At 31.0% G+C, this 20,593-nt stretch overlaps 1 protein-coding gene across 1 annotated transcript; it reads right to left on the bottom strand.

Annotated features, from left to right (window-relative positions):
- Positions 1–4,894: 4,894 nt before the first annotated feature.
- On the bottom strand, positions 4,895–15,779 carry LOC114419180. Its single transcript, XM_028384826.1, has 18 exons — positions 15,516–15,779; positions 14,119–14,405; positions 13,590–13,824; positions 12,998–13,318; positions 12,816–12,901; positions 12,623–12,730; positions 12,022–12,308; positions 11,660–11,923; positions 10,496–11,246; positions 9,184–9,442; positions 8,272–8,558; positions 7,963–8,197; positions 7,336–7,656; positions 7,150–7,235; positions 6,912–7,019; positions 6,390–6,697; positions 6,008–6,271; positions 4,895–5,805 (listed from the first exon to the last, which is right to left on the bottom strand). Exons 1-18 carry the CDS (start codon positions 15,751–15,753, stop codon positions 5,052–5,054), a joined length of 5,199 nt encoding a protein of 1,732 aa, XP_028240627.1. The 5' UTR covers positions 15,754–15,779; the 3' UTR covers positions 4,895–5,051.
- Between the last annotated feature and the right edge of the window lie 4,814 nt (positions 15,780–20,593).

Here is a 20,593-nt window from a genome sequence, read left to right as displayed (position 1 = left end):
CTCCATAAATTTAATATATAATTAAGATTCTTAATTTAGTTTATTGATTACTAATGGTTAATTTTGAATCATTTGTATAAAAAATATTATATTAAGAGAAATAAAATTTACATTGTTAGCAGGAAGATACTTGTAACAAAAAAGAGTATTATATCAATAAAATTTAACATAATCGATAGACAATTAAAATTTTCAAATATACTGACAATGATTTGAGAATATCTTTCTTAAAAATAAAACTTATTGATCATTTAAGTTTTGAAAGAGAAAAAAAACTGAAAAATTATATTATAATAAATTACATTTTTTTAAGAGTTACTTTAAATATTATTATATTTTTTCCGTTATTTAATATAATAAATAATAATGTTTTGGGTTTTTAAAATGTACTTTCTCACTTAAAAGAAAATAAATTTACCACGTGACAGTGTGTACGTAAATCAACTAAATAAAATATGGCTTTAGAATCATCATTGGCGTGTAAGAAAAAAAATAAAATAAAATCAGTATTTGTGTTTGTGTCGTACATGTCGACGTCGTGTTTGTCGTTTTGTTTGCAGATAATATAAAATCTTAATTAAGAATGAATTATAGAAGAGTTTGCAGATAATATTAAAATCAGTATTTGCAGATTCATATCTTATCCATAGCCATAGGCAGAGGAATGAATTATTAATAGTTTTGTTTGATTTAATCAACCAGTACAATAATATCACGGCGTGCGTTCTTTTTTATAGAAGAGTTCAACGTGCCCATCCTACAAAAATACAAAACTAATTATTTCCTATCATAATACCCATTTTAATATAAACTAACTCATGACCCATGGGGCCACCATGTACCTAATGGTAATAATAAATATATCCCAAAAATTAATTTCTTTAGGTAATATATATATATATATTAAGAGTTTCAAAACCTTACCCGGCTGTTTTTACGTGGCATGTGATGTAAGACGCGTTCATTTGTTTGGTTCTTTTTGATAATTTATTATTCTCTCAAGTCGATTATTAAAAATGTGAATCATGTGAGTTGTTTTCTTTTTTTCATTTTGGAAGGTATTATCTAAGAATCATGAGCTAAGATTCATAAGAATGTGATAATATAGTTTCTTGCCAAAGGTAAATTTTCTAACAACCTTCCCGTGTTCAGATTGCATAAGAGAAATAGAGTAAAAATTAATCATTTATGTCAAACAAGGAAGATAATATTGATCGATATTAGAACAAAACACTAATAATATTTTTGCTCTTTAAATGATTTTGTCTATGTTGATTTAATATTTTAATCAAAGATAATTGGTTTTAATTGATATATTGTTTTCTTAAACATTTGGCTTAAAAAAGGAATATAACACTTCAAAAATTGAGCCCAATACTAGAATAATAAGCACAAACTTTTATGATCAGAACAATAATTTTTTTATTGATTAGTAGATGCATCGTTTATTTTTAATTAACTTCGAACTCAATGTATAATAGATTTGTATTCGATCAAATGCTCAAACTTATGATGTTAAAGTACATTATATATATATATATATATATATGAATTATGATTCTAAAGTGTTGTAAAAATAATAACATATCCGCGTCTTTTCCCTTGTTGAATTGAAAAACGAAAAGTAAATGAATTTACTACACTTAAAAAGCTGCGTGGTCCTTTTCTTTTTCTATTGTTTAAATATTAAATGATTAATATCATGTATAATTATTTTTTACTTTTACTTTTTTATATATAAGCATCTCAAAAAGAATTCTCTAAGATAAGAAAGAGACAATAAAAATATTTCATAAAGTTGTAAAACGACATTTGTTTTTTTTTTGTTTCTTTTCAAGTCACAGTTGGAAAACTTGTGCAGTTGTGCCTATACTCCATGTCTCAGCGTGGAAAATGTTAAATTAGATTTTTTTTCTTTAATTTATTTTTAATTTCAATTTCACATTCTAATTTTTAAAATTAGTTTGATTTATTTTTCTAATTTTTTTTCTACTTGATTTTCTAATTTTTAAAATCGATTCAATTTGATTTTATCATTTAAATTAATTTAAGTGATTATCATGTTTAAATTTGATCTTATTATCTAAATATGTGTTTTTGACGGATTAAAGTCGTTACTAAGTGATTTTAATTAATCACAAAGTATGATTTTGTAACATTCTTGATCTAATTTAGATGATAAGATTAAATTGAATCAATTTTATAAATTAAAAAAGTCAAATTAAATTCCAAAAGATTTAAAAGAAAAAATTAAACCTAAAAAATAAATTTAAAGAATAATAAATTAATTTAACCTAAATTAAGTATTTTTTTAAGTCAGCATATTAAGTCATCCTTTATGAATGAAAGAATAAACTATATGTTCGCATTTATTATATTATCGAGATCTAGAGGATGGGACAATCAAATGGGCCATATTATATAGCATAAAGGCCAGATTAAAATACATTTATTATCCCTCTCCACATCGTCGTGGGCAGTTGGGTTTGGTTTTGACATTAAGTATTAGAGAAATAATAGTATTTTATTACTTCTAATTCATTATGGTTTTGCATAAAAAAGTGTAGAAAGAACAAAATTGTACTTGTCATTAAATAATTAATATTAAATATTTATTTGATTCCAAAATATTATAATTCACATGCGAGTCACGAGTTCATTAAACAACTTTGTGAAAATAGCTATAGAAATGAACAGGGAAGTTAACTTTTTAATGCCGTTGTTAAACACTTCAACATTCTTTTTTATGTATTGGCGTTAGATTTAGTTACTCACGAAAAGTCACAATTTTTTTCATTAATTAATGCAATAGGGTTAAAATGTGTAATGTCATCGTGCAACGCTAATTAAGTTGAAGAAAATTTTCATGTGTTGAAAGAAAAGTAAACAAGGACGGTAACATATCTTTTAGGCATGTTCATGAAGGCTAATCAATCTGCTCATGTGCTGGCTAAGTTTGGCTTATCCCTTCGTCAATAGATTAAAGTGTTTTTTATTTTTATTTTTCACTACAATTTATTTCCTTAGGGGTGTTTGTTTCAAGGTATGAAATTTTATTTGAGAATCATATTTTTAGAAATATTATGCTTGAGAATATTATTCACATAAATATGTTTGTTTTATAATAGTGTAATTTCAGGAAAAATAATTTTATTTAATTAAAAAATAAAAGTAAAAAAAGAAATATGAAAGAATGAAGTAGGGATAGGTAGTTACTATAAAAAATAAGTTCTATTTGCATGAAAATCCAATATATCTGTCCTTCTTCATGGGAATAAGAGGCAACACAATTGCATGTATTATACATCGCTGAAAATCAATCATTTTTGGAAAATATTTTTACAAAACTTGTATTAAACATGAGAGTATGATATTTTCAAGTTCATATTTTCAGGAATCTTGTTCAATACCTTGAAACAAATGTCACCTTAGTTCTTTGGGCTAATGTGTTTCATTTTTCTAAATAATATATTTCCATAATTGTCCATTTTTTTGTCATAAAAAAGGAAAAATATTCAATTATGTTAAACTTTATTTCTTTTACAAATAAGCATTCTAAATTTTAATTTTGTCTTAGTTAATCCTTAAATTTTATCTCTTTTGCAAATAGACATCTTGAAATTTAATTTTCTCATCTACATCTGTATCTAATCTTGTGGAAATTAATCAAACTAGTACTTTCTATCATCCAAACAACATTTGTTTAATTTTTTAACCTTTTATTTGCAAATTAAGAAATCTATATAACCTATATTAAAGAAAAATAAAGATAATTATTCACATAATAAGATGTTAAAAACAATTGTCACGAGTGTAATTATTATGAGCAACCAAATTCTTTATGTATGTATTTAACTACATATTCATGACTTAAACTTAGAATGGTAAAAGAAATAAAATAAAAATTGAATGAGCATCCACCTCGAATGCATGATTATAGTAGCATGATTGGTACTACTATTATTTTATGCTGGTTAGAAGTAAAAGAAAAAATTAATTAATTAATTACATTTTTTTTGATAAATATCTTCTTTCAAAAACATTTAGTTACCATGGATATGAAATATGTATACCTCTTAATAGGAGGAATTCAAAACATGGTTTGCCATTTGTGAAAGACTAAGGGTATGATTGAATTTTCAGTGGAGCCTTCTAAAAGTATGTTTAAATATAAAATCAATTTATGATCATGTTGGTTATTTTTTAAAAATATGTTTAAGAGTAAAACTTTGCCTGGACACTTAATTTTAAAGAATTAAGAGTTGAAATATTTTTGCAAGTTTAAATTTGTAAACTTTAATTCAAATATGCATTAACTAAGCCTATGTTTGGATGGACATTTGAACCCTTCCAAAATTACTTTTAACTAAAAAATAACCAACATCATCCTTCTTCCAATTATAATCCTTTATGTTAGACTTATACTCCCTTATAAATTAAGAGTACTACAAATTTATAAATTAATAAAATACAACTACATATTTTTCTTTAATAATGTTTTAATCAATGGTAAATATTTCAGATCCACAAGAGTAATTTGACTTGAAATAAATTGATTTTTTTTATTATTATGAAAAGTTTAGGTCAATTGAGTTCCGGGAACCATGAAGGTCAAAATAGGCTTCAAAATTCCTCAAACCTCAGAGAGCTTTATAAAAGTATTTGACTGCCACTTGATTTTAAATGATTTTGTTGATAAGGAAATGTAACCAAATTATATTAACATTGTTAAATTTGAAAGTCATAATTCTCACACTCTTTGTAACGGTTAGTTATAGTTGCAACTTATAAAATATGTTATTTTAATTTACTATATGCATATACTGTGTTTGTTATTGTAGTAATAAACGCGATCGCTTCTGCATTATTACTGGTAAACATAAGATGAACTAAATACAAAGTGAAAGTGAGAACACACTTTATTATATGAAAACCGAGAGCATCCAAATACAATAGTGCAGAAGTTCAGGCAATAATTACGCATAGACATGCATAAAGTCTATGTTATTCAGAAGTACAACATAGATAAGGAAACCACAAACTCTTTTTAATTAGATAGAGATACTGTTGGGAATTCCTTTGAAAGTCAACCCTTCCTCACTTGAACGATGGAGCAAAGTGTATGGCAGCTGAACTGGCCCAGTCCGGTTTCTCAGACTTGGATCACTGTTCCTTGCATTGATTTTTCCTTCAATTCCAGTCAGTTTGCTTCCAAACCTTTTGAAAGCTTCTAATGCCTTCTTATCAGTAGTCCAATTTGGAGTCTCCCTCTCTCCAAGGTATATCTCATCAGAAGCATGCCTTGACAATATCTCTATCACTGAAAGATCAATAAGGGTCTCAAACTTGGGTGTGATTGTTCTCAGATAAGCCTTTTGAGGATTCTTCACCATCTCATCATACTCTGGGGTTCCTTCAGCTGGGATAAACCTTCTGGCTAGAGTTGGACGGTTCAGGATTAAGCCCCCATAAGGATATTGTCCAAAATTAACAGCAGCATGGAGAGCCGAAGCTGTCCAAACGATAATAGAGCATGATTGAATGAGATCTTCAGTTGTCTGCATTTTAGGCCACCAAGGCTTTTCTTTTAAGTCACCATGACCCTTCTCCACAGCTTCCTTCCACCATGCTTGTAGTTCAGTATCTTGTTGAACTGCTGCATCTGTTGGGTAATACAAGGAGACATATTCATGAACCCATGTCTTAATAGCATCCCATATTTCAAGTCCATCAACAGCATAAGGGTAGTCCTCTATCACAAGGCGAAGGCCATGGGGTGCAGAGGGATCTTCAATTGCCAATCCTCTGAATCAAGCCCCAAAACAAAAATAAAAACACATTCCAAACCTCAATATCTTTCAAGAGTAAAAATAGCATAGTAGTATCATCTAATCACAAATTAATATGTATGATAAGTTGGTTGATTTTTACAGTATCTTAATTACTACTATGTACTACTAAGAAAAAACAATATTTCAGACCAATGGTTGACTTTTACAATAAATACCTCTTGACGAGATCAGCTGGTAATGCTTGGTCAGTGAAAACCCAATTCTTGTAGACGGATGAAGACATCTCAATGGAGTACTTTCCGGGCAAAAATGATTTCTCTATAATGCCATCTGCATTAATCAGGGACTGCCTAGCAAGTCCATTGATATTTATGGTGTCGCGGTAGTGAGGATAAAGAAGTTTATAAATAGGGTGGAGCACACTGAGATGCCTATTGGTTGCTATGGCAAATGGTTCCATCACTGCATGAGTATTTAACCTGTAACCCCAACAAAAAAAAAGGTCAATGATAAACTCATACTCACACACGCTATACATGGACTTTATTTTTTCATTTTACAAGACATGACTAAATATTGCTAGAGAAGTTCAATTACCAATGGCTCACGAGCTGATGATAACCAGAGTCATTCACAATAACATGAGCCTTGGCCAATAGCCAAATTGTACTATCAACACCTTCAGTTGCAGGCAACACCACTATACTCTCAGGACCCAAATTATCTCCATCTGGATGTGGTTTGCTTAATTCAATAGCAAGTGGCTTCAAAGTACCATCATCTTTCAAGAACAGGATTGTCCTTGTGGCATAAGCTTTTGCAGTAGGTAGGCTGTTTATCCTCGTCAAATATGGGATGAATGCATCTTGGTAATCTAATATGAATAATCTCTGAGTACTAAGTGCCTGTTCCGCAAAATTTAATTTCAGACACTGTTTCATAGCTTCGAATTTCAAAAGATTGACTTTTTTTTTTATATATTAATCAAGTGTAACTCATTTTTTATTTTGTATTAGAAAATTATTAAAAAGAAATTGTAAGATAACATAGCAAAAAGATAGAAATTCAATGATATTTTACTGTTAATATATATATATATATATATATATATATCATTACCTCTTCTACTGTGACCCCTCCCATGTTAATCTCCAATTGTTCTTTTGTTATGGTACTGGTTTGATCACCATAGAGTGTGGGATCAAGTGTGCTCTTTGGTGGGAATTCCTGACATTATTGAAGAATGATATGAGGAAAGATAGTGAGTCTTTGTTAGTTTGGCCATAAAACAATTTAACATTGACATAAAAATTCACCATTTTAAAGACTTAATAATAAAAAAAGCATTCGGACTTACTTGAAGACGACGGATCACATTTGGGTTTACACCGGCAATCACCTCTCTAGCAAATTCCTCATCAGTCATCCACCCAGACTTACTAACTGCTCAAATCATAATTAATTGTCAAATCGGATCGATTATTTAATTCAACAAATGCTAATATATTTAAGTTGTTTTGATTAATATAGGTAACTAAGGTACCTTTGGCTACATGAGGTGGTGGAAATTGAAGAACATTTTCACCATCAGTGCGGAAGATTTCCTTGAGGGCTGGTAAGGGGCTAATTTGGCTCAGTATATCTGTTGGCAATTTAATTCCACCCTCATAGAGACTACGCACATCTTCGAAGCTTTCAAACTCACTCGATGTGACCCTTAATTGAAAAATTGCAGATTTGAACAAAGGTATCACATCGTGAGATAAGGATTTGATTCCGTATGTAAGGAAATCCGATGACTTCAAGTGACCAAAATTTTCATCTCTTGGAACATAAACCTCGCCCGGTTTCTCACTGTTGGGATCTGTTACCGCTCAAACAATAATCAAATAAATATTTTTTGTATCATTGGAAATGGTATTATTAGATATATATTCTCAACACAATTATATCATACCATTCTACAATCACATCGCATATTGATATTGTTGATTACAGTTTATTGGAAAATTCACTGACAGATCTTTCATTTTAAATTACTTTTTTCTCATTTACAAGGTTAAAATCAAAATTTTATTTAAAGAAATCGAATGTAATATTATTTATTGGTTACCTTTTTATAATACTAACATGATAATTGAATACATAAGACAAAAAATAAAAGTCTAACCTGTCCTGGTCCTTTCTCTTCCTGTTCTAACCCTGCGAGGGTAGGGATAGATGCTAGACCCACCAAGGATTGGGCGAGGATCACCACCATCTGGATTGCCCAAATCATTATAGACATCATAATCATAGATTCTGTCAAAGTCCTTTCTCTTCCCTGTTCCATCTCCTCTTAAAACCTCCAATTCTTCTTTTCTGTACTTAAGTAGTGGAGCTGGTGTGGCACTTGGAAGATATGTCTACAATATATTTCATTTAAAGAATGAAAACAAAATTGATTGGGACCATAATTGAAAAAAACAAAGAAGCTTACATCATTGACAAAGAAAATGCGATTCTTTTTGTAACTCCTGAAGTTGTAAACCCATGAGTTGCAAACAAATTCAATGGTTCCATGGTTTGGAATGTCCTCGAGTTTAACACTGACGAGGAAAAACTCATCAGTCATAAAGTTTTTGATGTAAAATGCTCCTGGAATTCCAAAACTAGCATCCCATTCAAAGAAAATACTGAACGCATCCTGCCTTGCTCCCAACGTTGGCAAGGTCGGAAGATGTTTTTCCAAATAGACTTCTTTTCCAACTTTCCCATTTCCACTGCCTGCAAAAACCATACAAAACAACAATTCATAAAAAAAATAGTTATAAGTGATGAGTTTGTGAGATTGTGATCGACCAATAATCTGTAAAAAGTGATACTTGCATCAGCCTGGTTGTGTAGTGGATTTAATGTTGGAACGTAAATTGTGAATTTAATTCTTATAATGAATTTTTTATTTATTTTTTCTTCCTTTGTAAAGTTAACTTCATCAAAATAATATTTTTTGTTATCTTATCTAAGAAAAATATATTCAAAGCTTAAGAGATACAAGGTAAAGTTAGGTAAGTGACTCCTTGGCCTTGGCCCTTGCATATTTCAAGAATAACTAGAGCTGGATGCATGGGATGTGTCAGCGGTAGTATTAATTATTAAGAGTCTAATTTTGGTACTACAATCTTTAGTATAATTATACGAGACTTGTTTTATACTGTGATCAAAATACAAAAATGATAATTTTGTAATTATTATTATGTCAAAAGTCATACCAAATATAATTTGTAAATGAAATAATTTACACAGTGGGGTCAGTAAGTGCATAACTATTAAATTTGAATTATTGAAAACAATTATTAATATAATGTAATGTTATTACAGAAAAGAGTTTGAAGGATGAGAGTGAACAAACCATCAGTCTGAGTAGCACTGATCAATTGCATGGAGATATTACGGCCTAAGAAGGAAGTGGCAGTATCAATTACTCCACCAACTAAGCTGACGCCTTGGCCTAAGATGCCGGTGGCTGTGTCAATAACACCACCTTTACCGATGGAGGTTATGGCGTTGAAGTCCAACACATTCTTTGGCATCAACACCACTGTCCCCTTTATCTTTTGCCCCTTGTCGAAGATCCCAAACATCTTTGCTATCAACAGTACTCCACACTTTTATTGTTAATCTTTTCCCAAAAGAAGGAGAAGCTTGTGGTGTGAGGAAGCCAAGAATATTTTGGTATTTATAGAGGACTTGAGAAGGGAGAAAGTATAAACATCATTTTTTTAATATGAGCTCCACCGGTTAATTCATTTTTCTATGGGCACCTCCTCCCCCATATGCAACACGTTCTATGCATACTTAATTATATTCAAATTGATTCTTTTGATTTCTTCTGTTCTTATATACACAGTGGCATTGGGTTAGGTTTTTTTTAAAAATATGGTTTATGTTTTAAATAATAATTTATGTTTCTTTTTAATTGAGTTTGGACGTTCCGGATTATCTTTTCTATTTTTAATTATATGAATATGCTACCAATTAAGAAAATAAAAAAATATTTATTATAAAATTATTAAATAAAAATAAATCATTTAATAACTATTTATAAAAAAATTATCTTTCTAAAGAAACATGAAATACTGATTCACTAGTATAAAAAATGATTTTCACATTGTCATTCTACATTGACTTCTTTGGAAATCAGTGGAATATGTGAAGCAATGATATATTTAAAATATTGAGATGGATATTGTAGATCAATAAAAAAACTGATCATATATATATATATATATATATTATCTTTGTTTATGAGTCAGAGAAGTGATATCAAGAATATGGTCCCTAAGAATTGTGTCATGTAGCTAGACTACGACTCACAAGAAAGGTAAGCATGTGACATAGTTGAAGGACTTGGTCATAAATCATGGTAGTGGTGAGAAAGGATTTCATAGTGATCTAGTGAAGAGACCTTAACAATTCTCAAATAGTTCAAAAACAATTGCTCTATTATTTAACCTAGAATTAACAAACGTACAGCTTCCACATTATTACTAGTAAACATAATTAAGATGATCGAAATACAAAGTGACAGTGAAAACACTCTTATTACTTGCAAACCGATCGAGAGCATCCAAATACAGACATACAGCCAATAATAACCATAGACAAGTATTGTCTATTTTATTCAAAAGCACAATAGATAAGCAAACCACACACACATTTTAGATGGAGATACTGTTGGGAATTCCTTTGAAACTCATCCCTTCCTCACTTGAACGATGGAGCAATGTGTATGGAAGCTGAACTGGCCCATGTCGGCTTTTCAGACTTGGATCATTGTTCCTCTGTGTGATTTTTCCCTCAATTTCTGCCAGTTTGTTTCCAAACTTTTTGAAAGCTTCCAATGCCTTTGAATCCGTAGTCCAATTTGGATTATCCCTTTGGCCAAGGTAGACCTCATCAGAAGCATGCCTTGACAATATCTCTATCACTGAAATGTCAATAAGGGTCTCGAACTTGGGTGTGATTGTTCTCAGATATGCCTTTTGAGGATCCTTCACCATCTCATCATATTCTTTGGTTCCTTCTTCTGGGATAAACCTTCTGGCTAGAGTTGGACGGTTCACGATATAACCTCCATAAGGGTATTGCCCAAAATTAACAGCTGCATGGAGAGCCGAAGCTGTCCATATGATAATAGAGCAGGATTGAATGAGATCCTCCACAGTCTGCAGTTTAGGCCACCAAGGCTTATCTTTTAAGTCACCATGACCCTTCTCCACAACTTCCTTCCACCATGCTTGAAGTTCAGTGTCTTGTTGAATTGCTGCATTTGTTGGGTAATACACAGAGACATACTCATGGACCCATGTCTTAATAGCATCCCATATTTCAAGTCCATCAACAGCATAAGGGTAGTCCTCTATCACAAGGCGAAGACCATGTGGGGCAGAGGGATCCTCAACTGCCAATCCTCTTAATCAAGCCAAAACAAAAAAAGAAAAATGTTAATGACAAATTCAACAAACCTCTCTGAATTTTTTCCAATATAAATGGAAATTATTGTTTTTGTTGTCCCATAACTAGAATTGTTCATGTTGCAATTAAAAAAAAAAAACATTTCAATCCATAATGTCTTGAAGAATAAATAGTCCATGGACCACAGGTCACCAAATCACCAATTGATATACTGGTATATGGTAAGTTCATTAATTTTGACAATAACTACTTTAGAAGTCATACGTGATTTGATTTCTGATTGATTGACAGGACAAATTATTTTAGATTAACCATACATAAAAGTTAAACCCCATTTAAATGCCTTATCAATAACTCAAAATTTTATATATTCTTTTTGCAGGTGAAGTAGTATATTTAATGATGATTACCTCTTGACAAGATCAGCTGGTAATGCTTGGTCAGTGAAAACCCAATTCTTGTAAACAACTGATGACATTTCAATGGAGTACTTTCCAGGCAAAAATGTTTGCTCAATAATGCCACCTGCGTTAATCAGGGACTGCCTAGCAAGGCCATTGATATTTATTGTGTCCTTGTAGTGAGGATAAAGAAGTTTATAAATGGGGTGAAGCACACTGAGATGCCTGTTTGTTGCTATGGCAAATGGCTCCATCACTGCATGAGTATTTAACCTATAACCCCGACAAAAAAAGAAATGATCAATAATAATTTCATATGCACATACGCTATACAGTTTACATGGACTAAGTATTGCTAAGGAAGTTCTTACCAATGGCTTATGAGCTGATGATAACCAGAGTCATTCACAATGACATGAGCCTTGGCCAACAACCAAATTGTACTCTCAACACCTTCTGTTGCAGGCAACACCACTTTACTCACTGTTGCAGGCTTGCTTAATTCGATAGCAAGTGGCTTTAAAGATCCATCGTCTTTCAAGAACAGGATTGTCCTTGTGGCATAAGCTTTTGCAATAGGTAGGCTGTTTATCTTCGTCAAATACGGGAAGAATGCATCATGGTAATCTAATATGAATAATCTGTGAGCACTAATTGCCTGTTCCACAAAATTTATATTCAGACACAATGCTTCATAAGTTCAAATTACAAATTAACCATATGACTTTAAGTGCCTCTATAGTCTATACTAACAAGAATAATTCAAAATCCAAGTAGAGAAATTAAATATTGACTTTTTTTTATAATATTTATTTAGTGTATTTTTTTTTGTTGTATTTAGAAGGATTATTTAAAAGAAATTATAAGAGAATATAGCAAGAGTCATGCTAGCTAGCTAGAAATTCAATGATATTTTAGAGTGGAACATGTATATCAGTACCTCATCTACTAATATACATATATATAAAGTACCTCTTCTACTGTGACCCCACCCAAGTTAATCTCCAACTGTTGTTTTGTTATGGTACTAGTTTGATCACCATAGGTTGCGGGATCAAGAGTGCTTTTTGGTGGGAACTCCTGCCATTATTAAAAATTGATATTAGGAAAAATGACATATACTCATATAGGGGACCCGATAATAAAACAAAACATTTGGACTTACTTGAAGACGACGAATTACATTTGGATTTACACCAGCAATCATCTCTCTTGCAAACTCATCATCAGTCATCCATCCAGATTTACTAACTGCTCAAATCAGAAAGAAAATAATTGTCAAATTGTATTAATTCAACAAATGCTAATATATTAAGTTGTTTTGACCACGATGTATAATCAAAGTACCTCTGATTACATGAGGTGGTGGAAATTGAAGGGTATTTTCACCATCAGTGCGGAAGATTTCCTTGAGGACTGGTAAGGGGCTAATTTGGCTCAGTATATTTGTTGGCAGCTTGATTCCACCTTCAAAGAGACCACGCACTTCGTCGAAGCTATCGAACTCACTCGATGTGACCCTTAAGTCAAATATTATAGATTTGAACAAAGGTATCACGTTCTGAGATAAGGATTTGATTCCATATGTAAGGAAATCAGATGACTTCAAGTGACCGAAGTTTTCATCTCTTGGAACATATATCTCGCCTGGTTTCTCACTGTTGGGATCTGTTACCGATCAAGCAATGGTAATATAAATATCAACAAACAATCATACTAGTATGTTATTCTTACAATGGGAGATATATATTCTTTCCAGATATATGTTCTCAATACAATAAAACAATTCTACAGTCACATTGTAACATGTTGTTAACAAAAGTTTTGATATATCAAAAATCTAATGCAACGAAAAAAAATTTAGGACCTAAAATAAAAATAGATAATTTATGAAGAATGTAAAACATATTTAAGTCTTACAAAAATATAAAATTCTAACCTTTCCTGGTCTTTTCTCTACCGGTTCTAACCCTGCGAGGGTAAGGATAGTTGCTAGAGCCTCCAATGATTGGGCGAGGATCACCACCATCTGGATTGCCCAAATCATTATAGATATCATAATCATAGATTCTGTCAAAGTCTCTGCGCTTCCCTGTTCCATCTCCTCTTAAAACCTCCAATTCTTCTTGTCTGTACTTAACTAGTGGACCTGGTGTAGCACTCGGAAGATATGTCTGCAATATAATTCATGAACTTAGTCATTAAAGAATTTAAATAAAAATGTGTAGGACTATAATTGGAAAAAAAAAACTGGGCCAAATTTTGTACACATTAGCAAAATAGAACTTAGTGTGTGTTTTGATTGCAGTTTGAAGCTTGTCAAATGGAGAAACACGCTTTTTGATGCACCGAACTGAGACGTAAGTATGTTGTCTCGTCGAGATAAACGATAGTTATGTTGAACGTAACTTTTATCCAAACAAAGCCTTAGACTTTGAAACAAATGAGTAGCTAGGTGCAGAACTTACATCATTGACAAAGAAAATGCGATTCTTTTTGTAACTTTTGAAGTTATAAACCCATGAGTTACAAACGAAGTTAATGGTTCCATGGTTTGGAATGTCCTCGAGTTTAACACTGACGAGGAAAAACTCATCAGTCATAAAGTTTTTGATGTAAAATGCTCCTGGAATTCCAAAACTAGCATCCCATTCAAAGTTAATATCGAATGCTTCCTGCCTTGCTCCCAACGTTGGCAAGGTCGGAAGATGTTTTTCCAAATAGGCTTCGTTTCCAACTTTTCCTTTTCCACTACCTACAATACAATAGTCATAAAAACAAAAATAACTTACGATAAGTCCCTATAATAATAATAGTAATAATTAAAAAAAGAAACAAAACTCACTATATCCCACTTACCAGGAGTAATTTTCGGAACATAAATTGTGAAGTTAATTGTTAAAATGTATTTTGTCCCACTTCATCGTTTAAGTTTATTACAATAGGGTTTTAACTTATTTAAAAAGTTATTATCAAAATTATAATATGATTTTACAAAAGTTTATATAATAAATATTTAAATAAACTGTATATTCGAACTCTAAGAAATGCAAGCAGAAGTTAGATAAGCGACTCCTTGAATTATTGAGGTTTCGGTCTGGAAATGAAAAAAAGAAGAAAGAAAAAAGAAAAAGACATTTTTAAGAAGTATGGGAAAAGAGTTTAATTTGTACGAATGATGAATATAAAATATTACATATAAATTTTATATTTTAAATTAATTAAAAATTATTAGAGATAATCAATTTATTATACATAATAATTTCTGTCTGTTTGAATAATAATATAAAATATATACATTATTTTCTTAAAATTTATGAGATGATTAAGGGGTGGAACTTCTTATTGATAGGGAGAGCCTGGTCCCCCAAATTGTGTCAGGAGATCACTCATTTTAGTATTACTTTTGTCTAATCACATTTGTAAAATTCTGATAGGATCCGATATATTAGCACACATTAATTAATAAGAGTTATTTTTATAAGAGAACGGACATACAACTAGTTATATAAAATTGTACGTGATGGTTGAATATTTATTATTATGTGAACATTAAATGATTTGGTAGAAAGTAATTGCATGGCGAATTATTTGAAGATTTTTTTTATGATAGAAATGGGATGAAATTATGTAATAGCAAGTAATTTAAGAATGGTTTTTATTCAAATTTTAATTCTACTTTCCCAACTTTTTTTCTTGCCACTGATTTATATGATAGGTAATCAAGTAATCTTATGGAGAAGTGAATAATATTTAGGTTTTGAGTCTGAGACGCTTAATCCAAAACAAACATGTTTGGAGGGAAGGAAAAAGATAATAATAATATTGTTTTGGGGAAGGTAAGAGCAAGGAGAGAAGAAAGTACCATCAGTCTGAGTAGCACTGATAAGCTGCAAGGAGATGCTATGGCCAGCGAAGGCAGTGAGAGCATCAACTGCATGACCTAATGCGTCCAAGCCTTTGCCCAAGAAATCGGTGGCGGTGTCCTTAGCACTGCCTTTTCCGACGGAGGTTATGGCGTTGAAGTCCAACACATTCTTTGGCATCAACACCACTGTCCCCTTTATCTTTTGCCCCTTCCTTCCAAAGATCCCACCTGTCATCTTTGCTACTTTCTTACTTTCTTACTTACTAACCCCCATCTGCATCATACCTATTTATAGATACCACCTAACTCCTCCTATGCACCACGTGCTATATGCATCCTATTTTTTTATTCTTACACACCCATTTAATTTGTTTATTATGGATAAACCAATTATATTATAATATTCTCTTACATACTGAAACACAAGAGTCAAAACAAATGCTGATTAGACATTATTTTTGGTTGAGAGGAAGGAGGGAATAAATTTTAATGGAGTGGAGGAAATATAGTCATTTTCTTTTTTGCTTCACGAGGGAAGGGGTGGAGCTTTAAAAATAAATTTACTTTATTTTCTTAAAATTTTAAATCTGTAAAAAAAATTTAGTTATTTCAAGTGAAATATTTAAAATTTTCTTTGCTTCTCCAAATTCTCCCATATTAGAGGGAACAAAAATTAGACGTGAATGAATTTTGCTTCCCTTTCCTTCTAAAAATTGAACCAAACAGTTTATGAAAATCTCTTTTCTCTGTTTTATTTCCCTCTTATCAAACATTATATTAGTCTTTATAGATACAAGGGTAGCTACAAGGGAAGGGTATAATATCATATCCAAGACCACTTTGAAAGTAGTCCATACCCTGCAGATGCACCAACTGTGCATATGAATTCAATCGCATACTTTTTCGTGGAGATTTTTGTGGAATCTGAATCATCATCATCATCTGATGATGACTCATTTTGAAACACCAGGAGGGTTGAGGAAATGGTGAGAAGGACTAGGGAGTTGATTATGTAAGGTGTGAACTTGAATGAGTTGAGGAAGTAGGAGAAGAAAGCATTGAAAGCCAACTGGGACGAGCAAATGAGTGAATAGGTAGAGACAGGAAGGCACCATAGTCCAAGTGAATATAAACTACTCTTCACAATTCTCAGCAATGGCTTATGAGCTGATGATAGCCAGAGTCATTCACCATAATTACATCATGAACCTTGGCCAACAGCCAAATTGTACTTTCAACACCTTCAGCTGCAGGCAACACAACTTCACACACAGGACCTAAATTATCTCCACCAGGATGTGGCTTGCTTAATTCGATAGCAAGTGGCTTTAAGGATCCATCATCTTTCAAGAATAGGATTGTTCTTGTGGCATAAGTTTTTGCAGAAGGTAGGCTGTTTATCCTCGTCAAATATGGGAAGAATGCATCATGGTAATCTAATATGAACAACAATCTTTTAGCCAAATATTATAGATTTGAACAAAGGTATCACGTTCTGAGATAAGGATTTGATTCCATTTGTAAGGAAATCAGATGACTTCAAGTGACCAAAATTTTCATCTCTTGGAACATATATCTGGCCTGGTTTCTCACTGTTGGGATCTGTTACCAATCAAGCAATTGTAAAATAGATTGATAATAATATATTTTAAATTGCTAGAGCCTCCAGGGATTGGGCAAGGATTGCCACCATCTGGATTTCCCAAATCATTATAGACATCATAATCATAGATCCTATCATAGTCACTGCGCTTACAACCTCCAATTCTTCTTCTCTGTACTTAACTAGTGGACCTGGTGTCTCACTTGGAAGATATGTCTACAATACATAATTTCATGATTTTTCTTCATTTAAAGAGAATGAAAGTCAAAATTATTTGGACTATAATTGAAAAACAAAGATGGGTGAGATTTTGTAAACATTTTTTCATCGACAAACGTTAATTGTTAATATTTTTTTATTTTTGTTAACGAGGATTCGAACTCGCGATTTATCTGAATTTTCTTTTTTACCTCATTTCATTCATTAAGAAAAAAGTTGATTATCTCTCCCCCATTTCCTTCTCTCTTCAGACCAAGCTTGTCTCCAAGATTTTCTAAACGTTATTAGCATAGTACTTTGAATAATTTTGAAACAACTGAGTACGTAGGTGCAGAGCTTACATGATTGACAAAGAAAATGCGATCCTTTTTGCATTTCCGAAAGTTATAAACCCATGAGTTGCAAACAAAGTGAATGGTTCCATGGTTTGGAATGTCCTCTAGAGTTACACTCACAAGGAAAAACTCATCAGTCTTAATAAAGTTTTGGATGTAAAATGCTCCTGGAAATCCAAATTTGTCATTCCATTCAAAGTAAATACTGAATGCATCCTGCCTTGCTCCATCCCAAGGTTGGTAAGGTTGGAAGATGACTTTCCAAATAGGTCTCCTTTCCAACTTTGCCTCTTCCATTACGTACAAAACCCATGCAAATAAAATTCCAGAAATCATTAAAACGGATGAATATGTGATCCAACAATAATCTTTAAAAAGTGATACATACCCGGTAAAGAACAATATTAGTAACAGTTTTTAATACATTTTATTATCTAAATTTTGTTAAAAATTATAAAATTTTCTAGATCTCACTTCACTTCCTTTTTAATTGAGTTTTACTTTTATAATTTTCAATACATTTTTACCAAAAATAAAAATATATTAAAAAAATGTAATATAAAATATATTGTTAACACTCTTTTCACATAAATATTTTCATACATTATTATTATTCAATTTCTCTTTCATCCTTTTTATCGTATTATATTTTTCTTTTTTGTCTCATTTTTATCCGTCACTTTTTCAATTTTTCTTTTCTTTTCTCTCTCTACTATATGTTGTTTTTATCCATACACACTATTCTTTTTATACATTTATCCTGTTCTCATTTTTGCATTTTACAGATATAGAGTTGTTACTGAAATAAAATAGTATGTTACATCAAACCTATTAGGATCGGCCTAGTGCTGATAGTTGAAATTATATGTAAGAGATCATAAAGTTGAATCTTGACGTGACTACTGGGATTACGAATTTAGAGATTAATTTCAGAACATAATTGTAAAGTTAATTTTTTAAATATATTTTGTCTCTCAATCTTTTATTTATTTTTTATTTCTTGTAAAGTTAATCTCATCGTTTATGTTTATTACAATAATGTTTTAAATCATTTTAAAAAATTAAGATCAAAATTATACTATGTGTTTACAAAAATTATTCAATATTTAATTAAACTGTATATTCTAACTCTAAGAAATGCAAGCTAAAGTTAGATTAGTGACTACTTGCATTATTGAGGTTTCAGTCAAAAACGAAAAAAAGAGCCATTTTTTTAAGAATAACATATCCGAAGTATTCTGAAAGTGTTTGCGTGGATATATTTAATAAGAGAGTGAACCTCATGTGTATACAAAAACAGTATATGAACAATCCTTTCTCAATTTATGCTATCATCATAATTATACACTATATGAAATATGCATTCTAATTAAACTAATCAATAATTATAATATTTTCTTATTGATTGTGTTATAACTATTAATTTTTTAAAATTTACAACATCAATTTATATTTATTCAAGATAAATTATTTTCTCATAAAAAATATATTTTTACCATAATTTTAAAATAAATAAATAATTAAATTTAATTTTAGGGTATAATACTATAATTTACTGTATACTGGTAGTCATTAGAAAAGGAAAAGCATGAGTGTTTTATTTTATGCATCAATCTAGTTTGTGATATCTTGAAGGGCAGAGATGATAATGTTGGAACGTAGGGTTTATGCATGTGCCTAAAGGGCAGGGGCTTTGGATAAAGATGGTAGGTAGTATGGGATGGATCAATGTCTCATTGGACAATGTGTGGTCGTTACTCATCTGAAAGCTATGCAACAAATGTCTGTTAGCTTTCCTTGTGGTTTTATTCGGATGTGCAGTACACAAGGGCTTCTGATTGATTGATTTTTTAGAGATTAAAAGCAGCACAAAGGACAAAGTTGAGGGATTGTAATTATAATTAAGTAAATAAAATAGAAGTAAAAACAAAGCTGATTATCACCATATGCTAAAATGAAATATAGATTGTAATAAAAAAAATTAACTAAAAAAATTAACAATGTAAGTAATTTATATATTGTTATCCAATCATATATTAATTTGTTAGTTTTTATAGTAACTACTTTAAAAGTTTTACATCTTATATATATTTTTTATTAGTGGACAGTGTAAAACAATTTATATTAATACTACATGAAAATTAAGTTCTAATGAAAATACTTAATTAAGAGGTTTAAGAATCTTCTCAACATATTCACATGACTTAATTAGAAACATAGGATTAATATGAAAAGCTCCATATATATAACTAAATTAGCATATTACTTATTATCTTTTTGCATTTATTATTATTATTATTGATTTATTTTGTAAGGTTAGATCTTCATAATGAGCAAGGTATTTTAAGCCCAAACCTTAAAAAGGAAGAAAAGAGAAGAGCACACCTGCAAGGTCCAACATGAAAAGATTAAAGAGCATTGTTAAATGCAGTTCAAGTTTTTCTATATACACTACTCTTCTTTAGTGTTTTCTTTTTTTTACAAAATACTCTTTACAGAAACGTGTTTATGTTGATTTTGAAACAAATCCTTATTCAACCCGGACTATTTCTATCCATAATTATCATTCCTAATCCCATGTTAACAAAAATAAAAAAAAAGTTCAAAGCAATCAATTAACCTCCAACAAGCAGTATTGTTTCTCAAGTAATTAATATAAGTCCTAAAGAATAATAACTCCCACGCTAGATTTCAGTACTTGATTGCACAACAAACTAAGATACAGAAAACATAATAGACACAGGAAGGGATCCGAATTCATGTTGAGAAGGAGTATGTATCTTCTTTAGTATCGGATAGTTCCTATAAAGAGATACAGACACAAAGGAACTAAATGGTTTTCTTCTTCTAATGGAATTGTCCAGTATTGGAAAGGATACATACTCTAGACTCTTACATTGTAGTACATATGCTTTAAA

Source organism: Glycine soja, chromosome 7 (assembly GCF_004193775.1).
Source record: "Glycine soja cultivar W05 chromosome 7, ASM419377v2, whole genome shotgun sequence".
In the NCBI taxonomy this organism is placed as follows: domain Eukaryota; kingdom Viridiplantae; phylum Streptophyta; class Magnoliopsida; order Fabales; family Fabaceae; genus Glycine; species Glycine soja.
This window is presented reverse-complemented; position numbering and strand designations above follow the sequence as displayed.